Source organism: Eschrichtius robustus, chromosome 16, assembly GCF_028021215.1.
Source record: "Eschrichtius robustus isolate mEscRob2 chromosome 16, mEscRob2.pri, whole genome shotgun sequence".
In the NCBI taxonomy this organism is placed as follows: domain Eukaryota; kingdom Metazoa; phylum Chordata; class Mammalia; order Artiodactyla; family Eschrichtiidae; genus Eschrichtius; species Eschrichtius robustus.
Window position 1 is genome coordinate 89,480,549 of NC_090839.1, and position 25,543 is coordinate 89,506,091.

Consider the following 25,543-nt stretch of genomic DNA (forward strand, 5'->3'; position numbering starts at 1 on the left):
GGGGACCTGCCAAGGGCTTCTGGCTTAAAACTCACTTGATTTTACTGAAGGGCTTATTCTAGAGCTCTGTCTCTGAAAAGCTGGTTTGAACAGAGCATCCCAAGGGCACCATCTCAAAAGACAGTGGTTGGAGTTTGTAACACCCTCCGCTTAGGACGCACTTCGCCTTGTTATGCCAGGTGCTCTATTCCCCGCAGGCCCAGCTCCCAGCCGTGTGCAGATGGCAGCGTGACCCCCACCTGCCCGCGCCCGAGGGGATGAGGCGCTACCTCCATCGGGGAAGGTGCACAGTGGGGGCAACGGGACCTCCTCCAAGGAGAAGGGCGCCCTCCTCCCCCCTCCCCCACCCGTCATCCGCCTTCACGCTCCCTTGAGGAAAACACCTGGCTGGTCTAAAGGAACTCGGGTACCTCTTTGTGTTAAGCCTCTAAAAAAAATAATTTAGTACAGTAGGAGGAAAATCACAAATGCTCTCCCTTCGACAGGAACCAAAATCAGCACATCAGGAAATCAGGAAAGACTCACGGGGTCTCGTAAGAAGTAAAGGCTGCCCCCGGTGTCTCCTCCAAGAGGATGGCGGCCACAAGGGGGCCAGCCTCGAAGATCTCAGGCACGGACGCAACTCCAGCAGCTACGAGCAGCTGGCCTGTCAATCTCCCTGGCTGGTGTCACTGATGCCTTATTCAGTAGCAGACACGACACAGACATTTATTGGTTTTGATATAAAAGGAATGGACTCTCCAACCCGGGGGGAGATTTGACAGAGCAATTCCGTGACATAAGGATCTGCTCCAGGGACTTCCCTGGTGGTCCAGTGGTCAGGACTCGGTGCGTCCACTGCCAGGGCCCGGGTTCAATCCCTGGTCGGGGAACTAAGATCCTGCAAGCCACACGGCACAGCCACAATAAAAAAAAAAAAAAGTTTGTGCTCCTAAAGGAAGCCACCAAACCAGCCCTTTTAATCGTAACACAGACGTTGAGCAGAGCCGGTTCATCTTGTCTCCGCCCCACCACTCACAGGCTGATGATTTCCACCAACAAAGTCACGCTGCCTCAGGGACACCAGGAGCACATACCTGCTTAATCCCACCATCCTGTGAGACTCGGATTTTGTTTTTTTTTTAATCATCTTTCAGACAAGGCCAAGAATTCCAGTAGAAAGAAGCGTATAACCTATTTCACAGAGGACAAAAATCAATTCTGGATGAATAGCTTTATAAGATTTCAGTTGGGCTGCAGGATTCTGCTATTTTGCTATAATATTCTAGGTAGAGTGACAGTGCATTTAAATATGGTACAAATGAGCCGTACGGCCTGTGAGCAGGCAATGAATCGATGAAAAAAAACAACACAGGTTTTTTATTTTTTTTTTGAAAGCCAAGAATGACAGTCAAGTCATTCTTGCCTTTTTTAAAAAAAATTTATTTATTTATTTATTTGGTTGCACTGGGTCTTAGTTGCGGCATGCGAACTCTTAAGTTGTGGCATGCATGTGGGATCTAAAGTTCCCTGAGCAGGGATTGAACCCGGTCCCCCTGCATTGGGAGCGTGGGGTCTTAACCACTGCGCCACCAGGGGAGTCCTAGGTTTTAATTTCTTAATGCAGTTATAAAGTGCTACCAGCATTAATGGGCTTTCTGGTCCAATGTGGTATGGAATGTTATCAGTAAGCACAACCGTGGCTTAGACACGTACAATCGCACACATATAAACACACACACACACACACACCCCCCATACATACTGGCAGTGCATACGACAGGCTCACTGATACAGGAAATGTAAGAAGGAATAATTAAATTACATCTCAGGAAAGAAGGAAAATACAGGGCTGAGGAATCAAAACAGTCTCTTTAAACTCTGAGCTTCAAAAAGATTTAATTCTCCCAAATTAAAGACTTTTCTGGTCAGATACCTTAGGGAAGGCTAAGGGCTGGTCACGTCTCAAAATCCAATTTTTTTTTGTGCTTCACAAAATCCACAGAATAAAAAGGTACAACACGGGCGAAGGATTTTGACCTGGGTAAGAACTAAAATATACAGCAGTGAAATCTGTCTGCTTGGCTATGAGCGATCGTTACATATTTTCAGTAAGAAATAAGTTACTCACGAAGAGAATCCTGTGTAAAGCGTCCCCCCAAACCCAATGCCAATGGCTTGCGTGCACTTTGTTTTCACATTTCTGACACCCAAACCCAAGCCCAAGTTTTCAGCCCACCCACCTTGAGTTTAAGAATGATTAAGTACACTTGTAAAATAACGTATTTGGATTTTCAGCTGTGTCACCTACGGTTTCACGTGTACATTTAAAACCAGAGATCCCGTCATTCCCTGCATGCAAAAGAGGATCTACAGAGATTTTTTTTTGGGGGGGGCGGACAAACACCACCCCTGAGCATGGCTCGCGGGCAGCCCTGCGCCAGCGCATCACTGGAACAGCAGCTGCCGGCAGGCGACAGGCCGGGAAGATGACCCCACTGCTGGCCGTCCTGTGTTCCTTTGCTAAGCAGGGACCTGGGCACTTCGTCTCTTCAGCACGTGGTCACTGTTGGCCGTGGGGGAGACGAGATTCTCTCTCTTCTCTCCTCCCCAGACGAACCTGTGAGCAGGCAGGGCTCGGTCGTCCACTCCTGGGCTGGGAGCCCTGACAGAGGGCAGGGCTGGAGGCTCCAGGCGACACCAGGAAGGCAGGAGTTCATGTCCCATCTGGGCCGGAAGGGGGTTCGTGCTGGGACGAGCGCAGGCCCCAGGGTCTGGTGGCGAACTGTAGCCACATGGGTGGTGCCAGCGTCCGAGACTCAGCAAGTCTCCAGACCGATGCCCACGTCCACCCACTGCTCTGGGCGTCCAGGGGACGAAAGGGAACCACACAGAACCTGGTGTGTGAAAGTGGTTTATACCGATTCCCACCGGATTTGTGCTCAGGAACCAGAGCTGAAGGAAAACGATGCGTTCAGTTCCGTAAGACGGGTTTCTGTTTCAATGCTGGCTGGGTGCCCACGTCGAGTTACACTTCACGAGAGCTGTGAGGCAGGGACGGCTCCCACTGTCCAGCCCAGAGCCCGAGGCTCCAGGCGCCACCGCCAGCAGTGGTAGAATTGGGGGCTGAATTCAGTCCTTAACTCCAGGTTCAAGCTGACGCTCGGCCCCATCACTTAGAAAGTACAAAAGATCTGGTCCCGATCCACGCAAGTCCATTAAGTTTCCCGGCAGTGACAAGTAATCTTAAGTTTGGAGAACTATGACATAAAAAATTAACACTGGTGTATAGTTTGGGGGTTCAGCCAACCAAGACACGTGCTCTGCTGGGTCTGGCTGAGTCCCCTCTCGTCCTGGCAGAGTCCTGCCGGTCGACCACTCAGCGGCCTCTGCCCCTCCTGTCCGAGCCTCCTGCAGGGGCCTCAGGCCGGTGACGTTGGGACTCAGGCCCACGTGGAGCAGAGGGAGGGACGCTCGGGCAACGGAACAGGCGAAGGGAAGTGCAGGGGCACTCACACCTCCAAAGGCTGCTCAGCAAACACCCACCCGTCCTTTCAGTTCTCCTCAACCAAGAGTCCTTGGACCCCCTCTCGGCGGCGCGCAGGTTACAGTGACCCGGACGAGCAAAGGGCTCTCACGTCCGAGAAGACAGCGCCTGGGCCGGCCGGGCCCCACGGCGGGGGGAACTGACGCTGACCCCGTCTGCTGGGGTGACTGACCCCAGAGAACGACGAAACCACGTGCCTTGTGAACAAGAGAAACCCGGCGAAGCAGATCTGACTACCCCAGTCACCCCAAGCGTGGAGTCGACCAGTGGGGCCGGGACCAGTCGACAGGGAGGCGGCTCTCTTCCTGGCCATCACAGCGGCCACGGACGCTCCCGACACTACGGAGACGGACCCCGAGCCCGCTTCCAGAGACACGGAGGGAGGGAGCTCCACGCATGGCCGGGTGGACGGGGCTGCCGAGCTCCTCTGTCCTCGCTCACGCTCAGCAGGGGCCCGGGTACCAGACCCATCGCCGGGGCTCCTGTTTAGTCAGGGATCCAGGACAGATGCACGGAGGCTTTGGGGGAAAGCTATGTTCCCACCTTCTCCTCTAACATCGCACTCCACATCGCTGCCACAACGAGCGGTTCTGCAGATTTCTGCTGCGGTCACATGTGCCCCGGGCACCCCTTGCACCGGGCAACCACTGGGTGAGCAGCCTGAGGCTCGGGGACTGACCTTGGAGCTGGGCACTGGAAGGGGGCAGTTTGACAACTGCTTCCCCGTCACGAGCCACTCGACCGCCACAACCCAGGTACACACACAACCCGCAACAGACACCGCAGACCCTTCCTCTGTTCAAAGAAGAGGGAAGGCAGATACTGTCGCTTTTCCGCTTCCATCCTTAACTGTCACCGTCCCCAAGAAGCCAGAACCAACTTTCATGCCGCCAACTCCTCTTAAAATCCCTCAAAACTTTAACTGCTACGTGTCTTGGTTTGGAATGCAGAGTTCGAGGTATTTGAGGTTGTTTAAACTCTATGAGAATGAGAAGGGAAGCCAGGCAAACACTGAGCTTGTGACCACAATCTCTCGTCACTTTTTTTTTTTTTTCTTCTTTTTTTTTTTTCTCTCGTCACTTTTGCTGAACAATTTTGAAGATGAAAACAGACAGGCCCAGGTCACCCTGTAAGCGAGGTGTCCCCAGCCAGCTTCCTCTCTCCTCCTCCTGACACAGGTAAGAAGGACCGCCCCCCCCCAGACAGTGGAGCTCGAGCTAAGAGCACAATTCACATTTGAATATCACATTTGAATTCTGTGCTTTATGGGCAAAGCAGCAGCTACAAACGTTCCTTAAAAAAACAAACACAAAAACACACACACAGTTGTTCGACAGGAGGATCAGCGAAGACCAGATGATTTACCTACACGGCCTTCCCTCACTCTGCTGTTCCTCGGCCGTCTTTCAAGCTCACGTGCTATCAGAGAAAAAGGTTTTCAATGTTGGGAAGAACCTCTCTCTTCTAACACCCACATGGAAAACAAGACCAGAAACAAAAATCCACCGCAGAAGAAACCCCAGAAAAATCCAATTTGGAAAGAATTTAATTAACAAAATAAAACGGGGAAAATGGTCCCGGAGGGGCTCTAGGGAGAGAGGACCCCCCCTCCAGGTCGCCACCCGGCCCCGCCTGACCCGCTCCGCTCGCTGCTGCCTTCTCGGGGCCGCTCCTCATTCTGTACAGACTGAAAACCCAAACGCCTGCAGGTTGTTAGGAAATGGCTCTAGCTCTCCCAGGCTGGATCGGCACATTAATACATGCAAAGCAAGGCGGTTTCAAGGGCTTCACCAAACAGTTAATTTTGGCAAAATGAGAAAACCAACAAAAAGCTAAAATTCATAAGCAGGATTAAAAGCCACTGAAGTGAAACCAATGTATTTCTCGACAGTATGGAATGAGACCACAGCTACAGTCTTTTTTTCGCCTCTTGAAGTCTCTGCCACTCTCTCCCCCAGCTCGGGTCAAAGCTCACAGCAGCACGGCGCGCAGCCCTCTGTCAGCCAGCGCGCAGCCCGGGGCCCGCAGAGCTCCCAGGCCGCGGTCAGTCCGTCCGGAGAATCATGGGGGGGTGCTCGCTGTCCTCCAGCCGCAGGGCGCTGGCCTCGTCCTCCAGGCCCGCGCCGCCCGCTGCGCCCAGCTCGTCCGTGTAGGCTGCGGAGAGAGCGGGCGGGAAGACCTCGAGGCCGCGCCCGAGGCGGGACCCGGGCCGGCGGGGAGCTCAGAGCCCACAAGGCTGGGAAGTCTCGCCTCTCCCCCGACCGGCAAGCTCTCTGCAGCCTCAGGCACCTCAAGAGGAAGTCGCTGACCTTCCAAGACCCACGAAGGTCAGAAGGGAGCCGGCACGGTAACAGTGCCCCGGTGGGCAGGCTGCAGACCACCCCTGGTGAGCGGGGGCGCGCTGAGGACAGGGCCACTCAGCCTCCCGGAGCTGTAAGAGGCCTTCCTCTCCAAGAGCAGAGCAGTGAGCAAGGGCACCGCCAGCCGGGGGAGGTCCCGGCGAGCCCGGGCGGGGACAGCTCACAGGGCGCCCGCGGTCTTGCCCGAGGGCCTCCCCACTCCTCCTGCCCCCTCCCGGCAGGGCCGGCTTGCTGAATGATTCCACAGCCGGGACAGTGAAGACTGAGGGTTGAGGGCAGCTTTTCAGCTGAGGGGCGGCAAGCGGGGAACAATCCACATGCACCCAAAACCACGAGGACTACTGCTTCTTCAAGGATGAAGAAAACGAACTCAGCCTCCAGAGGCCTTGAAAACCGCCCTTTACGTAACAGCTGGCCTGTCTCAGTGCCCCTGCCCTGTCCCCGCGGCAAGAGGCAGGCGGGCAGCCCCGGTGAGAGTGACAGCAGGAAGCACGAGACCCACGGGCCTGGCGCGATCTGCCTTCCAGGCCCGTCCGCAGCCCTTACCCAGTGCCGTTGGGGACGAAGGCACATGAGGACCCTTGGCCACAGCCGTGCTGTACGTCTGCGTCACCAAGGGGCAGTCGTGGGACGTGGAGTCTAGGATCTCGTTGGTCGTCTCCATGCTGCCGTCCAACCTGGAAGGGGAGAGAAACAATGACAGCAGGGACAGTCGGGCACAAGGACAACACAGCCCGAGGGCCAGCTGGGATGGACCTGCAGCCACAGGGCAAAGGCCCCTCACGGGAGGGACACGCGTGCGCTCGTCACGCTGCGCTGACCACGGAGTGATCCCCGCCAGTCTGTTCACGGGGATTTCTACACGCTGAGTCTGATGAAAAAGGTTGTACCCAGGAAGGCAGTCTCATCGCATTTTTAAAGACTAAACATAAACAGAATACACTATGCAAAAAACAAAATCACCCCCATGTTCACCCTGACTGTAAGAGTCTTACGGTATCGCTGTTTAAGAAAAAAAGCAAAAACAGAAAATCCAACCGCACTACCTTCCAACTGACTAATATTAATTCCTTCTTTTCAAAGAGAAAAGCTGCATCTCAGTGAGACAGCAGACTCTCAGAGAACATGCCCTACGTTGTGGACAGCACCCTGGGGCCATCCCTTTCATGCGCAACACTGAGCTGCGTCCTCAGTGGATCCGGTTCCAAGGAAGAGGGCCCGCAGGCCCCTCCACAGGGAGAACAGTGCCCACTGGCCGCTCCTGTCTCTGCCCAGCTACTGAGCCGGAAACGGGCAGAGGTGTGGAGAGCGGGGTCCGTACCCACAAGGAATTCTGCCTGGCAGAGCGAAGCTCCCACACAGCGCAGGCGGCTGCACTGGGACACGTCCCTTTGCGTCCCCGGCTTCCCCCCAAGAGGCGCCCAGCAGCGGCCTGACCACTTGGAGGAGGTGTGGCCGGGGTGTAGCCGACTCACTTGTGCTGTTTCATCAAGGTGCACTCGCCTCCCTCCTGGGGGTCCAGATTGTACATGTATAAGTACCCGTCCGAGGCTCCCACCAGCAATCGGGGAATCTTCTGGATTCTGGTGAGAATAAAAAGCAACCGAATTCTAAGACTGAAACTTTCACAAAGTTCTTACTAAACTAGCAGCTTTTAGCCTGGCCAGGGAAGAACCCCCCTGCCCAAAACGAGCAGATTTAGTTTCATAAACTCAACATACTGTCCATGCGTAAGAGAATAAGGATCGCTTCTGCTGTGCTACCTGAGGCCGTAACACCAAGGCCAAGGGGAACTTGGTGTGAATAAACACTGAGGCCCACAGGAGAGCAGGTGGAAACAAAATCAGTTTCGTGGTTTCTGTGATTACTAACGGTAGACATTTTCGTAAACTTTTCAACGATGTTAAGTGGATAAAAAGGATGTAGAAGAACGTTTCTAAGATCCGTGGAATCGTGCAGATGTGCCCTCACTGAATTTTCAGGACCGTCTTTCCTTGCATGGCTGTACTTGGCCTATCACACTGAGGCTCAGGGAGGCCCTGTGCGGCCTGCGGCTGACTCAGCTACACGGGGCCTTGAACCTCCTGAGGCTGCTGGCGTTGGAGGACCCAAGGGTTAAACACGGGCACTCTCACGTGGTCTTGACCTAATGATGTTTTTCTAAACATTCTCAACAAGAACAGAGAGAGGAAGATGTGAGGATCAGACACCGCAGAGACAGCACCGGGGTCCACGAACGGCACAGGCCCACCTACGGTTCCCTCCGCTCCTGTGACTCTTGCCTAAACCCAAGGTCTAAGTTTGCAGGTTATCCCGGCGCCAGACCGCCACAGTCCCCGCTGCCCCGCGACCTGGCTCCCAGCTGCATGCGCGGGGGATGGCGGTGGGCCCAGAGGCGGCGCCCACTCTACTCACGTGGCCAGCGCGCAGATGTTCTTGTGGCCACAGAAAGGCAGGCGGACTGTGGCAAAGGCTCTGCCCTGGTTGAACATTTCCGTCACTTGGGAGGGCAGGTAGCTGGTGGACGCCATGAGCACCTTCCCGAAGTAGCCGGTCCAGGTGGTGGGCTCCTCCTGAGGCCTGGAAGGAGGAAACGCTGTCACACACAAGGCTGGGCCCTTCACTGGGAACGACCACGTCCCACTCTCGCCGAGGCAAGGATCAGCCCCCAAACTCAAGAGAAATTTCCCAGACTTCAGGGAAGAGGGGGCACAGGAAGCGACGACCTCTCGGGACCCTGGGGACACTACAGAGTGTGCCCTCCGAGGGGCCCTGAGGCCCCTCCCCAGTGGCCCCCTTCGATGACGGCAAGTGATAACTCCCTGCTCTGTAGCCTATGTGAGGACGCGAGGGACCAGTCCAGCCCCCGCCCCGACCTTTCTGACAGGAAGTCTCCAAAACCTCAGCAGCACAAACCCCAACTGCTACTTCCCCGTAGCCCATCTTTGCTGTTATTCATCTTGTATGTATGCGTGTAAGTCACCCTAGATGTCCCTGAGGGTGAGACACACTATAAACAAGCAACACTGACCCTAGTGGACGCTCATCCAGTGTAAGAGAGAAGGTAAGGACCACGCCCTGTGCCGTGCACGCCCACTGCAGCAATACATAACTTAAACCAACCGCTTCACCAATGGAAGCGGCCTCTGTGCAGCAGGGGGCCAGCACCCCTCCCAGGGCAGCCCTCTCAGAAGGGCTGCGGGAAGAGGCGCTGAGGGGACCGCCCTCGGGGCCTCACGGTCGCCGGCCCGCCCACCGCGCACCCCACACTCCACCTGCCCCGCTGCGGAGCCCGGACGTGCGCTGCTCACTCCAGAGCCAGCAGGACGGCGCTCACGCGCCCACCCTGTCGGCGCACAGACTGCTCTGCGCTGCCCTGAACAGATGCACCTCTGCGACTCACTTTTCTTTCACGGTCTCGAGCTTGAAGATGTGCACGGTCTCCGTGTTGCTGGAGGTGGACAGGAACACGCCGTCCGTGCTGAAGGCCAGCGAGCAGATGCTCACACACCTAGGGTGAGGGGGAGGCCCGAGTCACACTGCCTTCTGGGCACAGAGGGCAGCCAGGAGCACCCCGGGGACTTCACCGAAGTCACAGCGAAGGAAGGGCCCCGTGACAGGCGCATGTGGGGCTACTGGCATCTTCCTTATTCCTTCCTAGTCACCCCCTCAAAACATGTGCTCAAGGAAGGAGAATGTCTCAAAGGTGACACCAAGTACGAGTCACCCTTTAATAGATCCTTACGTGGTTAACTCTCTGAGATTTCACGTACCTAAGGGAATCAGGACTTCACTAAACCATTTTTAGCTGAATGAGGCTGGCTTTATAGCACTAAGCTTAGTAAGAGAACCCAATAATTGAGACTATAGCAATTCTTAACACGGAAGAGGGTAAACTGGCAACGCTGATAATGTTTAAAAGCAAACTTTCGATAAACTAAGACTCTACAGTTTACCTTAAAAATCACTGTTAAAATCCCAAAGCCACCAAACAAACCTACATTTCCTCGTAACCCTAGAAATACAAGATGTATTTAGCCCTGTCAATAGTTAAGGGGCTTTATTCAATTCAATACATATTTACAGGAGCTCACGATGCACCCAGCGTTGTGCTAAAGCTCAGGATACGTATGATTTTCGCCTCAGTGGAGCCTGGAGGGAGGTGTGAGCAGGAACTAAATTCACTGCACGCAGGGGACTAAGAAGTTAAGTGGAAGGTGCTACAGGAGCTCGGAGGGAAATGCTATTTCCGCGGGAGGGCGGGAAAGGCCTCCCCAGGGACACTCAACAGACTCAGAGGTTAAGGAGTCGGCAGGTCACAGCCATGACCTCCATGGAGACAGAGGTTCCTCTCCTGAGGAGCTGGGAGCGACGGGGAAGGGAAACAAACCACAGCTGGAAAGGAAGGATGCTGGGAGGCCTCGAAATCCAAGGCCTTTCGGGGTCTGGAGCCAATCCCAGGGGCAAGAAGACGACCCTGAGAGGCTCCCAACAGGGCTGTGCTCCCATGATACTCCCATCTTCAAAGAACGACAGATGGGGCTCAGGTCTGAAGGATGGAGCCCAGGGAACAAGAGCAGAGCCCAAGGTGAGTGCGAGGCTGGATGGCGACGCCGGTGGGGCTGCACGGGGGAGAGGCCGGCCCTGCTGCCTGACCGGTGCGCCGGCCCCTGAGCCCCTCTGGCCAGGGCACCGGGTCAAAGGCCGGGACGTTCACTAGGACAAGGTGTGTTCGGGATGGTGAGCAGTCGGGGCCACATCCTGGCCGGTGGCTGGAGCACCCGGCACCCCGCGGGCAGGAGAAACGCGGGAAACCTCGGTAGACGGCCTGGGCAACACGGGAAGGTCACCGGTGGCACACAGACAGGCGTCTAGGCTAAGGAGAGCGCGGGCTGCACAGAGCGGGATGGGAGAGGATCCGGGGCAGAGACGCGGAGACAGGAGGGAGAAATGAGCAGTGAACGGCGAGGGCTGCAGCGTGTGGCACTGAAGCCCAAGCATCAGCGGTGGGAGGGACCCGGAGGAGAGGGCGCGAGGCCCCCGGAGAAGGGTGGTCCCTGGTCCGAGGAGACAGGTACTACAGATGGGGAAGGGGACGGAGCGCCGCACGGTGACTGTGGCTTGGTGTTTCTTTAGAAAAAAGGAAACTACTTTAAGGGCCAAAGCTATTTGCCGGAGTGCTGGGGAGCCGGGGGCCGGTTACAGGTTTCAGAGCCGAGCCTGAGGGAGGAGCTGCTGACCAGGTCAGGAGCCCCGGGCTGCGCCCGCCCCGCCCATCCCGCCCACCTGGGCGAGCTCATCCTTCCACAACCCCGGGCCATCGGCCACTGCTGTGTTCGGGGGAATCACGGACAAACAAAACCCAGTTTGCTCTGATAAAAATGTCCCTCTAACCTCCCACGACAAGACTTCCAAACCCCACCTGACCGCTCGGCTGGGCTGAAGATGCTGGTCACTGAACTGGGATCCCCAGTGTTTGAGTTTCCATTGTTGGTCACAGAGAGTATAAAACTGAAATCTGAACTGAAGCTCCAGAATCAATTTTGGAGATTTATGTACGTTACCTCTTCACTCCTCTCCGGAACTCGAAGAGTTTTTGTCCTTCTGGAATGGAAAATACCCTAATCACGGTCCCCTGTGATAGGGAAAGAAGGAAAGAAAAAGGAATTTTAGCTGGGTAGAATCAGGTTTGTATTTCCTGCACATCAGATCTTAGTGGACGGAGTGATGACAGCTGCCCTGGGCCGGGTGGCCTCGGGGGCCCCTGCACCCCCTTCACACTTGACAGGCACTCACCAGAACACGTCCTGTTCCACTGTTCACACGATAACTTTAACTCACTACTTCTTCTAAACACTACGGGCCTTGAAGTCAAAGCTGGAATACAATAGTTCTATTTTCCCTAAGCCATCTGAGGTTTAAACTATTAAAAATCCCCCCTGGGAATTCCCTGGCAGTCCAGCAGTTAAGACTCGGCGCTTTCACTGCCGTGGACCTGAGTTCGATCCCTGGTCGGGGAACTAAGATCCCACAAGCTGCGTGGTGTGGCCAAAAAAACCCCAAAAAACCCCCCCAAAAACAAAAAGACCAAAAACACCCTTAAGCGTTACTTGGAGACCCCTCTGACGCCCCTTCCTCCCACTTTAAGCAGAGCCACTGATCAAGGGCTGATTAGCAACTGAATACCTGGAAATGTTACTTAATTGCCTAAAAAGGAATAAAGCCAAACTTACAAAATGGAAGACCTACACCAAGAAAAGATGTACAACCAGGACAAAAGAAAATGTGACTAAACGGGGAGCTGCAGCATACCACATCAGGCAGGGGAATGAAATGCTGTTAACATGCAGAGCTCCCCACCCCTCCCCCCAAATTCCCAGGGCATGTGTGGATGCGGGGCAGGACCTGGGCATCTGGGAGAGTTGATGAGACAGAACAGCCAAGTACGTGAAAATGAGTGGTACTTTCAACATCTAAATATTAAAAGAAAACTACAAGCTACAGTAATAGACTAACACAAAGAGACACAGTCTGACAGAGCAGAGCGGAAACACCTTAAAACAGGCAGCACCTTGAATCTATGGGGTAGGAGAGTTATTAGACATTTAACCTCATACTGTACAAATTTTAGAAGGTTCAAGCTGTTAAATATAAGAACCATTGAGATTATCTGACATGTTTATAAATAGGAAAACAAAAACAAAAACCCCAACCTATAAACAACCCAAATGTACAGCACCAGGAATTGTTAAATAAATTGTGATAAATTCGTATAACAGGACACTACACAGCCAGTAGAAATCAAGCTGGAAATAAAATGGGTCCCTTTTGGAAAATATTAATAAAGACAATGATTCTCCGGACAGAAGGACGCCAAGTTTGTAATTTTGGTTATCCAAAAATAACCATGGCAAAGCTTTTGTCCTTTGCAGCCTAAACTTTTAGATTTAGATATATTCTTAACGGCATACCTACTGTGTAAAACTAATTAATTAAGAGCTGTGGGTCACAGCTTGACTGCAGTTCCTCGAGAACAGGATTAAGCCACACACCTCGGCGAAGCCCCAGCACCTAGTACACAGCAGCGCTGAGAAGGCCACTGGTGGTCTAAGGTCACAAACTGAAATTTGTGAAATTAAGCGTTTGCTCTTTAAAGTCCAAAAAAAAAATGTTCTATTTTTACTAGCCTTGAAATCCCATGAAGTGCTTTAGGGCCTCTTAATACCTAATAAAAGGTCATAAAGATTAAGACTGATTAATCGAGGGATAACAGAGTTTCGTGGCTGTTTCCTCCCAGGGGAGAAGAAAAGGACAAGGTGACACTGTGATCATCCAGCACAGTGTTCACAACAGTCAGGCTTGGAGTCCAGTTCCTCTGTCGCTGCCCAGCTGGGTGACCCTGGACCGACGACTTAACCTCTCTGAGCCCTCAGTATGAAGGAGGGAAAGGTTTACCTTAGCGAGGGGGTCCACGCGGTAAATGACCATCAAGGGTCTAGCGAGTGACCCATAAACAGCAGCGTCGTTATCACGGAAAGTGGGCGTGAGGGTCGAGACCCACACGGGAAAGGCAGGGAAGTGAGCCCACGTTTATGTACCTCATCTGGGCGGCTGGTTCCAGGGGAGAGGTGACTTAGGAGGGGGCTCCTTTAGGTTTTCAGTGAGAAAGCATCAAAGTAAATTAGGCAGTGGGCACTGAGAAGAGAGGAGTGAGCCAGGAGAACATCGAGCAAGCAGAGAAGGGAGGAGACACAGCAGCTGAGCTGGGAGAGGACAAGGGCCCACCAGGGTCATGGGGCCAAGAGAAGGGGGCAAACGGAAGGGATGCCCAAGCCATTTTGTCCTCCGTGCAGGGAGCTTAAACAGGGCCACGTCCCCTTACCCCGAAATCCTTCTCACTGGAAACTCATGTTAATGTTTAGAGATGACCGTGAAAAGTTTATATGTAAGACTTACATACACTAACTATATTCAAATTACTACTATAAATATGTATTAATACAGCTGAAATACTAGAAACACTAAACCGTCCCAGAAGGATGGCTAAAGAAACGACAGCTGAACACGCACAGCACGACATGGGCTCCACTGAGGCGGGCGCGGCCGTGGCGCCCTGCCCTGTCTCTCCCCGCACCCGCCCTCCAGGCCGTGGGCCGTGCCTGGCTGTGAGCTAGCTGGTACAAAACCGCTTGGCTGGTTAGCAAGCTAACCGTGTGAACAGAGGTGCCCTGGTTTCCCACAGGGCTGCAGCAGCCTTACCTTCTCGGAAGCAGTGGCGAGCTTGGTTCCGCTGGCGTCGAAGGCCAGTGCGGCTAAAGGGCTGTCATGAGCCGGGATCATGTTTGCAGCTCTCTGGAAGGAAGGGTAAAGTGACACCATGACCGCCGTGCCCTGCGCTGCCCACCGGCTGTTACCAGAACACCAGCACGGTTAACACAGACGCCAAATCCCCGATTAACCAGCGGTGAGGGGTCCGAGGAAATGCTGCTCAAAACCTTTTAAAAATAAGCAAAGCAATGTCTCCGTGGAGTTCTACAGTTTTCTCCACTGCTTCTAGCACTTGTGCCGCTAGGCGCGCAGCACCGCGGGGACAGGAACACGTCCGGAGGCAGGATGACTCGGACCTGCTCGGCCACAGAGAGGGTGGCAGCGGAAACCACGCCCGGGAAATGAGGAGGGCAGAGGCTCCTCGGCCCTCCTTTTAGGAATAAGGGGTGTTGTAAAGAGCTCTCCAAGGACCAAAGGACCTCACCAGATTGATGGTGTCGAAGACCTGCACCTCCCCGATGCTCGCGCTGCCCGGATACGCCAGGTAACAGTTGTCGTTGCTGATCGACAGCGCACACAGGCCTGCGAGCAACACACGGGGAAGAAACGCGGGTCACGTCCCCAGGTGTCACCAGAACTCGGCACTTACGCAAGAACACGGAAAGCAAGGGGAGCGCTGATGTGACCTTGGTCGTCGTATCACTGGGTTTTAAGTTCCACACGCCCCAAACCACCACCATAGGGGACAGCAGGACTGTAAAAACAGACTAAAGCCCTTTGGTTGGAACTGGTTAGAAACCTCAAAATTGGAGGCTGACCCAACCAACAATTTATGTGGTCACAAGACCAGCGTCAGAAGGACGGTAGCTTGCTTTAAGATCAATACTTTTAAAATCTGTGGAACCTAAAAAGAGAAGAAAATCTCTCTCACCGACAGCTCCTAGAAAGGCAGACCTGTCCGGCCCCCACGCGCTCACCTGCGGGGTTTGGGGGCGTCTCCCGGATGGTGTGCAGCACCTTCATGTCCCGGATGTTGTGTATGTACAGGGACTCCTCCAGGCACACGATCAGCCTCTGCAAAAGACACAGCAAAACACGGAAAACCAAACGTAAGGCAGAGCCAGTACGACGCTCGCTCCCGACCTCCGGTTAGCGGACTCCTGCACTAACACGCCGCATCCCTTCCGGAACCCTTGCGCCGGGTGCTCACGGCACAGTCCCCGCTCGCCCAGGGTGGCGTCTGTACCCACGACCGCTTCCGCCGGCTCTACCAGGACTTCTAACTGTACGATTTAATTCAACCTCATAGAAACCGGTCTCCAGCTAAGAAAACCATGGTTTGCTTTTGTTGCGCTCTCGGCCCTCCCCCCACGAACACCAGGTCTAGAGCCTGGGACAGGTTTGGTGAAGGTTTCAGAAACCGATGCTGAATGAGGCACGGCAGGATGAAAGTGAAAACGAGTGCTTTTAAAAAAGTGTAAAATTCTGCACCCAGACTCTCTTGCAGGTGTCAAAGTTCTCGCTCCATTTTAAGGAGGATGGGTGTGTAGCTGATGCACCAAGGGGACGGTTTATGTAACAGAGACAAGCGGCCGCCCTCGGCTCTGCAGGAGCTGGTACGTGAATGGTCACTTGCATGTTACAAGTATAAAAAAAGTTCAACGTGTTACACTTTGTAATTTACCATCTTAACCAACCTTTCTGTCAACAGGCCCAGTTTCCACCACGTCAGTGGTGTCCACTTCACCAGTCAGGACGTTTCAGAACCCACTAGCTGCAGTCACGCACGGGCCACCTGAGGCCACGTAACAACTGGTTGTTGACAGAACGTGGTGACAGCCCTTAAGGACAAGGCTGTATTTTGTGAGTAAGCCAAAGCCATGTGACCATCGCATGGAATAAACTCAAGTGCCAGCCACCAGGTCTACACTCCGGGCCAGACATTCTTGTGGGTTTTGGGAGAGACACAAAAAAGTAATAAATCCTTCATCTTAAAAGCTAAATTGACAGTTAAAGGGATAGAGAATTCCCTGGCCGTCCAGAGGTTAGGACAAGGTGCTTTCAACTGCCAGAGCCCGGCTTCAGTCCCTGGTCAGGGTAGCTAAGACCCTGCAAGCCACAAGGGGTGGCAAAAAAAAAAAAAAAAAAAAAAAGATGCTCACAGATTTTTTTTTAAAGTAACATTTATAAAAAGCAAAAGAAGGTTCATGTCTTGAGGGATGAGTAAAGCAATCAGGAGAGGCCAGGGAATCGTCAGGAATGGGGCTATTTGGGCAAAACTGTTGAGACGAGAAAACAGAGTTGAGTCCAGGTGGGGGCTCAGGTGAGCAGGAGCGTGGCCGGAGGGACCAGAAGCGCCGCCTGGGGACGGTCGCTGTGTCCGAGGGGCACCACTGAGAACTCGGAGACACGGCCGGAGCCCCCGGCAGCTAAGCGGGGTGAGAGCGCGGCCCACCTGCCTGTTCAGCTTCACAGCCAGGATGGTGTTGGAGTAGCTGTAGTTGCAGATCTCGGTCCCCTTCTTAAAGTGGCAAACCTTCAGCTTCCTGGGGGCTTTGAGGCTAACGATGGCCACTAAGCTGCTTGAGAACAATCTTTCCACGATGCACACATCTTCAGTGTCAGCTGAAAGGAGGAAAAAACCCCACATCTGTGTGTATCCCTGTCAAGAGGCACAACGCGCTCGTGCGCGCAAACACGCGTCTACGGGCGGGCTCCCCACTGCGAGCTCTGGGGCCAGCAGAGTGGGTCAAGTTCGCTGCTTATGAGGCCTGGACGAGCCTCTGGCAGGTCGCCCTGCACCCCATGAGGAGGACCCACTCCTCAGAGGCCCTCCCATTCCACACGTGGCACCCTGTCACTGCCCCCCGGAGGGTCACCCGTAACTGCCTCATCTGCTCCCTGGCTGCTCCCTGAACTCACCGGAATGTGAGCCCCGCCCAGACACAGGCCTCATTTTCGGGCTCACAGCTGTAACTCCGGCACTTACAACTGAACCTGACATATGACGGCCCCCAAGCGTTCCCTGAATGACTGCATCTCTGGAGGGCTTGCTTTCCAAAGCCTGTAAAGGGGGCTCACGGCTACCCTGGTGTGAGGAGGGACTTACAGACTCCAGCACGCAGTCAGCCCTCGGTCCCCTTCGCTCCCTGCTCCCCACCCCCGCTCAGAAGACGGGGGGCTGTGAACTGAGTGCACAGCAGCCCCCACAGACAAGAAGAGACACGGTGGACCCTGCGCGGCTGCTACTCCACCCCCGTCTCCCTGGGAGGCCCCCACACCCGCACTCTCTCCTTACTCCCCCCTTGGTTTCATTGGTAATTGCCTGGGTAAGTTCAGATGGAGGAGCAAAGAGAATTCTGGAATGCAGGAAGAGCCCAGAGCCAAGAATCTAGATGATTTTCACAGGCAGCCTGTCTCAACCTGAGCTACGGGAAGTACCGCTGAGCCGGGGTTCAGCACACACCCGTTCACCACCCTAACAATGATCTGAGGCCACACTCTGTCTGGAGCTGAGCAGAGCACAGAGGACAGCGCCACCCAGATGGACCACAGCCCAGGGGACCTGGGAGGCCCAATCAGCCGGAGCCTCGAGAGCAGCTCCACCGTGAACAGGAACGCCCGCGTGAAAGTCCGCACACCAGACCAGGTGCACGGCCACTCGAGAGGGCCGCTTCCCCTCAGCTGTCACTGACCTTAACGGTGCAACTTAAAAACACACGTAGGTTAGTTTCGAAACCAAACTACTACAGTGAGCAAGTGAGCTCTAAAGGTCCCCGAAGAAAGACACAAACTGTTCTAGGAAAACGCGTGGTATCAGTCATCTCAATATGGGTTTGACAGCCCAACGTGCTCAGCACAGGGCCCAACTACTGGGTGTCAGCCAAGAGTCATAGCCAAAGTGACGCGACTCACATTTGTGGGAAACAATTAAGATATCGCTATTACATAGACTGGAATAGGCAATAAAACCGAGTGCATGATTCCAAGCTCTTTACAGCAGTTTAATCATAGCTGCTTTTACACAAATGAGAATCACTTCTCTTGCCTGCAGCTACAAACCAAACTTCCTTAGAAAAGAACCACACAAGCCGGAAGCTTGTCTGTCCGGCAGCATCTCAGGGGAGCTGCCTACCCCTTCCAGGATCTGACCCGGGACTGAAGGGCACAACCATGCGTGACCTCCAGCACAGGGGCACGCGGCCTCGGCCTGTTTTCATCGGCTGATTCGACTCCAGCACCTGCACAGGCAGTGTTCCAACATCAGGCCGACCCGACTCGGGAGAGACCAACCTCCACCCAGAACAGTAATGATGTGCAGTAAAGATAACCTCCCTTGGGCCCAGATCCTCACCTTCTCCTGTCAGCCCCTTTCCCGCAGGAAGCCGACGGGGAGACCTAAGCGCAACCTGAGCAGGACCCGCGGGCCGGGAGGGGCTGGGCCCGAGGGCCGGGAGGGGCAGGGAGGGCCGTCTCCACAGCCACGCTTGCTCCCACGAGGCTCAGGCCCATCCTGCCCGGCGTCTCACCCTTCAGGCTCCCACCTCCCAGTCACCTCACTCTCTCAAGATCTGACGACGGTTTGGAGGCACACGGCCCTGATGCATCGCACCCTGAACTTCTCACGCAGCGCTGTCCTGTCATCCCTGGGAACCAGGACGCCGGCTCAGCAGTGGTGACCCTCCCACCCCAGCCCAGGCCCAGCTTCCAAGGACAGGAGTGTGTCTGCCTGGGCACACTGCCCCCTATCGGGTCTGACGCTGGCTGGCACACTGAATCTGGTAACACAGATGCCGTCCGGAGACCCCGGCAGATTCTGATGGGGAGGCAGGACAAAATGTGACAGGGAGGTGAGTGAGGAAGTGGACAAAGAGCTCTGGCAGCTGGCAGGAGGAGCTGTGTAACGAGGAGATGCAGAGATGGGGGAGGGATGGATGGTCACGTGTGGGACACACACGGCCAAAGAAAGTGCCTGTCTTGAGATAAATGAGCAACTAGAGGCACTGATGGAGAGATAGACAACGCAGTAGAGACAGGATGACGTCTGAGAAACTGGAAGGCATGAGACCCAGCAGGACTGGTTCCAACAGACAGGTATCCCCCTTTTCCGCATTTGAAAGGAGGGAGAGGAGAAGATGGCACAGATCGGGGTGAGGGGGCGGTCATCTGAGGGAGGAAATACTAGGGAGTTCCACGCTGAAAGCATCCGTTTCTCCTTGAGGCATGCAAGCGGTCATCAGCTCTGAGGGGCACAGAGGCGGGAGGTTTAATGAGGGAGGCCAGTATGAACAATCCCCTCACAGGGTAAGCAAACAGTTATTAGAAAAATGTCGGATCAGCAGCAGGCACTGTCAGTCTCCCGCTGAGGCTGCGGCAATCAATTAAAATTCAACCAGTCAGAGGAAAATCGTATCAATGCAAGCGATGCAGAAGAAGCACGAGAATGTTCACTGCCTATTCACAGTAAAAACTCAGAAACCTAAGGATCAGAAGAAACTTCTTCAGTCAATAAAGGACTTCTGTGAAAAATGTCACAGCTAGCACCACACTTCATGGCGGACTTAATACTGAACTCTCTTCCTTTTAAGACTGGAACCAGGGCAGGGCTGCCCCTCTCCTCACTCCAGACTGGAAGCTGGCAGATGGCCACAGGCAGGAAGACACCAAAGGCACAAGGACCAGAAAGGAAGGCAGCAAACTACTACTCTGCAAGCTCATGGAACCTACTAAGCAACTATTAAAAGTAATGAATGAATTTAGCAAAGTCACAGGACACAAGGTTAGAATACAAGAATCAACCATATTTCTATACACTCTTAGCAAACAACTGGGAAGTAAAACGAAGAAATTCCATTTACAACACTCTCAAAAACCAAAACATCAGGACAAAATTTAACAAAAGATGTAAGACCTCCATACCAAAACCCACAGAATATTACTAAGAGAAATTAAGGAAGAGCTTCATAAATGGAGAGATATACCACGTTCACAGACTGGAATACTCAACATTATATGTTAAGATACCAATTCTCACCCAACTGACATCTAGGTCCAACGCAACCCCAATCACAATCCCCGCAGACTTTTTTTGTAGACACTGACAAGCTGATTTTAAAGTCAGAAAGGCAAAGGATCTAGAATATCCAAGGCTATCTTGAAAAAGAACAAAGTTGAAGGGCTTACACATCACGTGACTTCAAACCTCAGTATACAAACAAAGTGACAGGAAACAAGACAGTATGTTTCCGACATAAAGACTAACAAACAGACCAACAGAAGAGAATGAAAAGCAGGGACAGACTCACACTTACAGGACTGTTTTTAGGCACCAGAGCAGTTCAGTGAGGGAAGAACAATCTTTTCGACAAATGGTGGAGCAGGAATTCCTAAGGAGAAGCTTAACGTGACTCATAGCTCATACCACACACCAGAATTAATCTGAGAAGGAACCACTGAGCTAAACATAAAAGCTGAAACTATGAAGCTTTCAAAGAAAACATAGGAAAAGATCTTTATGACTTGACGGTAGGCAAAGGTTTCTTAGGACAGAAAAGGCAAAAATCGTAAATGAAAAAAATAAATCAGACTTCATCAAAATTCAAAATATTTGCTCAAAAGACAAGTCAAGCCACAGACTGGGAAAAAATATTTACAAAACGTATGTGACAAAGGTCTGGTATCCAGAATATCTAAAGAACTCTGACAACTCGACAATAAAGAGACAAAACAATCAAATTTTAAAAGGGATGAAAGATCTGAACAGATATTTCACAAATGATACACAGAGGGCCAACAAGGACATCAATGTGTCCAACATCATTAGCCATTGGGGGAATTTAAACTAAAACCACAATGAGATATTATTAGACACACATCAGAACACCCAAAATGAAAAAGCCCGATATCGCCAAGTGCTGGTGAGAACGCAGAGCCACCAGACCGTCACACAGCACTGGTGGAAATGCACAACGGACAGCCACTAGGAGGACCTGAGAGTTTCCTGTAAAACGAAACACAGGTTCCACTCCTATTTACCTAAGACAAATGAAAACATGTGTCCACAAAAAGATTTCTACAAGAATGTTCACAGCAGCTTTATTCGTAGTAAATAAGTAAGAGCTAAAAACTGGAAAAAGCCCAGATTCCCCTCAATAGGAGAATGAATATACAGTCAGTAGTATATTCATATATTGGACAACGGAGATGCAACAATATGGACAAACCTCAAAAACATTCCTCTGAGCAAAAGAAACCTTACTAAGAGGGCATATGCTGCATTTATATGATGCAGAACAGGCGAAACTAACTGCTTGCCTCTTGGCAGGTGGAAGGGAGCTGGGAGTAATGGGGGAAGGGGTATGAGGGAACTTTCTGGAGTGATGGTAAACCTTGATAGGAGTTCAGGTTACACAGATGTCTGTGCATTTGTCAGAACACAGAATGTTGACTTAAGATCTGTGCATTCCACTGTATGTAAATATTACCTCAAAAGGAAAAAATGAAAACAACGCTAGTTACTAATATTCATGGTATGGTATTTCAGGGAATGTGTACTGATGTCTGCAAGGTACTTAGAAATGCAGACACAAAAAATAGGATGGATGGATGGATGGACAGATGGACGGAGAGATGGGTAAGTATGGTAAAGTGCTAACAATAGACTCTAAATGCTGGGTACATGGGTAGTGGCTGTAAAATACTTTCAACCTTTCTGTGTGTTTGAAAATTTCCATTAACAAAATGGTGGAAAAAGAAAAGGGATGTATCGTTCATTTGCTTAAACCAGGTGTAGAGAAAGTAAAGAAAATAGGTTTAGGGTGTTGCCATCCAACTATAAGTTTGAAATTTCTTTGTTTAACCTTTAACGGAAACAGGCAGAAGAGACTCCTTTTAGAATTTTAACAACAGGGGAAGTGTGGTGGGGAGGCAGCAAAGCTGTTTTCAGCTGCAAACATTCATAAAAGAGAACATTATAATGAACCTCCATAGACCTGCATCACCTGGATTTCACAAATGTTATCTCTCTGCCATTTAGCTTCCGCTATCTTTTTCTTTGCTGAAGTTTCAGAGAGGCCCATCATCTTGACATTTCACTCCTAAATACTTCAGTGAGCCCCTCAGCCCCTCTAAGTAGATCAAGACATAGAAAAAATGTCTTTTCCAGCTCATGAGTAAAGTGGAAAATTTCTTACATCAAAATCAATTGCAAGTAGACAAGTATTTAACGTAAAACACAAACCCAAAGAACCAGAAGATGACACGAGAGACTATTCATGCACCCCCGGAACAGGAAGAGCCTTCCTAGTACTCAGAAGCCTTACGAGAAGAGATGGATACATCTGAATATACAGAAAGTCAAGACGTCAGAATGGCAAGGAGACCATAAGCAAGGTTAAAGAGCAAACAACCCAGAAGAAAGAAATATCAGCAACCCACACCAACCAAATGGCTAATTTGCTTTAAATCTGTAAGAGACAATCCAACAGAAGAGCAGGCAAAGGGGGAAAAAAAGCAATCAAGAAAAAAAAAAAAGCAAATGACTACCAGCAATTCCACTCCTACAGTCTCTATCTACTCAAAGAGAAATGAAAACACACGTCCACACGATAACACAAACATGCACAGCAGCACTATTTACAACAGCCAAAAAGGGGAAACAACCCAAGTGTCCACTGACAAAACACAGAATGTCCACACGCTGTAATAGCAATGAGCAACAAAAAGAAAAGAAGTGGTCATCCATGCTCCAACACGGGTGAACCCTGAGAACATTCCAAGTGAAGGAAGCCACTCACCCGTGATTCCATTTATCTGAAACGTCCAGAGCAGCGAATGGACAGTGGGAGAAAGGAGGTTAGTGGTGGCCAAGGGCTGAGGGGTTGGGGGTGGGATGCAGTTGCCCTGCTAATGGACTGAGGGGCTCTTTGGGGAGTGATACAAATGTTTTAAAATCAGCTTAAGGTAGGCTGCACAACTCAGTAAATATACTGGAACCCACTGAATTGTACACTTTAAACAGGTGATTTTTATGGCGTCCAAATTACATCTCAAAAAAGCTATTAAAAAAAAAAAACCCACACGGGCAGACAACTGAATGGATTTGAATTCTGGCCAATATATTGAGATCTGATGTATGAAGGACAGGGCAGCAGGGCCCTGAAACATCAAGCTGTGCTCCTATGAGCACGTGAGTGATAGAGGGCCCTTCACCGTGATCCCCTCCAAGACCACGCGGCCCTGGACCTGGGAACACACAGAGGCTTCCAGGGGTCTCTCAAACTGCCGAAATCATACACTAAATATTGGGTTTTCTCTGGGAAATACCTGCAACTTCCAGCAGATGTCCAAAAGGAGATAGGAACCAGAAAACGGCTGAGGCTGCCTGCAAAAGGCAGATGAACTGCCGGTCACCCAGGAGTTACCGCATTTTTGTCACTACTTAAGTAAAAAACAACCAACAGGATTCACCTCAGAGACCCTTTAAGCCCGAGGAAGCAATGTGCTTAGATCTTTTCAGGAATACACCTTCATAAAGCAACCTACTTTTACACATTGCTAGTGGTTTAGGTTTGTTATTCTTCTGCTGCATTGTTTCCAGCTCTTTAACGTTTTTACGTTACACCTCACTCCCAAGAGAACTTTTAAAAACAAGCATCCACAGAACCCACAGACCCAGAGCAGTCCCTTTCCACCAAACTGAGGCGCGCACAGCTCAGCCCTCCCGTGAAATACCAGCGCACAGGAATCAGGCGGGTAACTGAGGAGCAGGGCGCCCAAGTGAAAAGATGCAGGGCGGTCGCACGCAGGGCGACCACGGAGAAAGCCTGAGCGCAAACCCCAGCGGCCTCCGGCGTCTAAGGCCTTTGCTTCCACGGCCCTTCGATGTGGCCTCGGCCACAGTTTCTGCCACACTTTCTTCCTAGAGAGTGCCTATCCAAAATTTAATTTAAGAAACTACTTCATTTAAGAAAGAATGTTGTTGGGACTTCCATGGTGGCGCAGTGGTTAAGAATTCGCCTGCCAATGCAGGGCACACGGGTTCCAGCCCTGGTCTGAGAAGATCCCACATGCCATGGAGTAAGTAAGCCCGTGCGTCACAACTACTGAGCCTGCGCTCTAGAGCCCGTGCGCCACAACTACTGAGCCCACGTGCCACAACTACTGAAGCCCGCGCGCCTAGAGCCCATGCTGTGCAACAAGAGAAGCCACCACAATGAGAAGCCTGCGCACCACCACGAAGAGTAGCCCCCGCTCGCCGCAACTAGAGAAAGCCCCTGCGCAGCAAGCAACGAAGACCCAACACAGCCAAAAATAAAAGAAAAAAGAAAGAATGTTGTTTTGCTTCTGCTGGTGCTGTTCAGAGCTGGCGATGATAAAACTTCCCATGGTGGGAAGAGGGGAGGGACAAAGCCATGAACTAACACGGCACACTCTCCAACCAGGCGTGTCTGCGGACGCCCGGGGCTCTGAAGAGACGCAAGTGTACAGCCCACCCGATCTTCCATCACAACAGACTCAAGCAGAGAGGCTACTGGATTTCTCCCCTGGAAGATCCATTCGTGTAAATCTCACTGAGGTGAATGTTCCAGCCAGCGCAAGGTCTGCCGAATCAGAACCTAGCCGGCCAGCCTGCTTATGCTGAGTTTCAGAACTAAATGCTTTGTGAGGTATGATTTCCTAGCTCAGAAGCATAAAATGCAAAGATGACACACGATGTAGAATCTGAAAAGGCCAACTTTTCCTTCTGAACTTCTGTGATATTTTATAAGTAATAAAACTACAACCTTTATTTATATTGCCTAACAGGGTAGGATTTCGTTTCAGGGAAGAGAGACCACATATTTGCACTTGTAAGGACACACAGAGAGGGAAAGAGAATGATAAAACAAACAGGGCACACACAGGGGGCAAAGCACACGTGGGAGTTCCTGCTACTTTCCTTACGTTTGAAACTATAATACAGAGAGTTGAAAAACAAAAATCTTCCAGTGCTGCTGGGCAAAGATTTTTGTTTGTTAAGTAAACGAGACAGAACAAATAGCTGTCAATCTTGCTTCTCCCAAGACCAGCTCTGGCTCATTCTTTCTGTACCAGCAGCAGTGACCGACAGCAAAGACCTGACGTTACAAGGGACAGTCAAGAGTCACGAGGGGGCAAGCCAACTGAGCCGGGCTGAATATGGAGGCGTTAAGTACTACTCTGCTAGAATCTACATGTAGGAAAATACCGGAAAGTGATCTTAACTCAGTAGCTAACCTGTTTTCTAAGAGATGTTCTTCTATCTACTTAATGATGTTCTAGGGGCAAAAGAATTTCGCAGCTTCGGTGTCACGTGCTAACCCTGAAAGAGCTCTCTGCCCATTCCTACCTATTTTAAGGGCCGAAGCTC

General features: G+C 51.9%; 1 protein-coding gene across 2 annotated transcripts in view; it reads right to left on the bottom strand.

Annotated features, from left to right (window-relative positions):
* Positions 1 to 1,852: 1,852 nt before the first annotated feature.
* Positions 1,853 to 25,543, bottom strand: part of WIPI2 (WD repeat domain, phosphoinositide interacting 2) — a 33,798-nt gene continuing 10,107 nt past the window's right edge. Inside the window, exons 3-12 of one of the 2 annotated variants that reach the window (XM_068565548.1) lie at positions 16,610 to 16,779; positions 15,132 to 15,228; positions 14,639 to 14,736; positions 14,146 to 14,238; positions 11,451 to 11,521; positions 9,290 to 9,397; positions 8,302 to 8,466; positions 7,362 to 7,469; positions 6,433 to 6,563; positions 1,853 to 5,680 (exon numbers count right to left, since the gene is read on the bottom strand). In XM_068565548.1, the coding sequence (XP_068421649.1) occupies positions 5,571 to 5,680; positions 6,433 to 6,563; positions 7,362 to 7,469; positions 8,302 to 8,466; positions 9,290 to 9,397; positions 11,451 to 11,521; positions 14,146 to 14,238; positions 14,639 to 14,736; positions 15,132 to 15,228; positions 16,610 to 16,779 (1,151 nt within the window). In that variant the 3' untranslated portion in view covers positions 1,853 to 5,570. Of the gene's footprint in view, positions 5,681 to 6,432; positions 6,564 to 7,361; positions 7,470 to 8,301; positions 8,467 to 9,289; positions 9,398 to 11,450; positions 11,522 to 14,145; positions 14,239 to 14,638; positions 14,737 to 15,131; positions 15,229 to 16,609; positions 16,780 to 25,543 lie in introns of those variants that run through there. The other variant, XM_068565549.1, reaches the window with a different exon arrangement.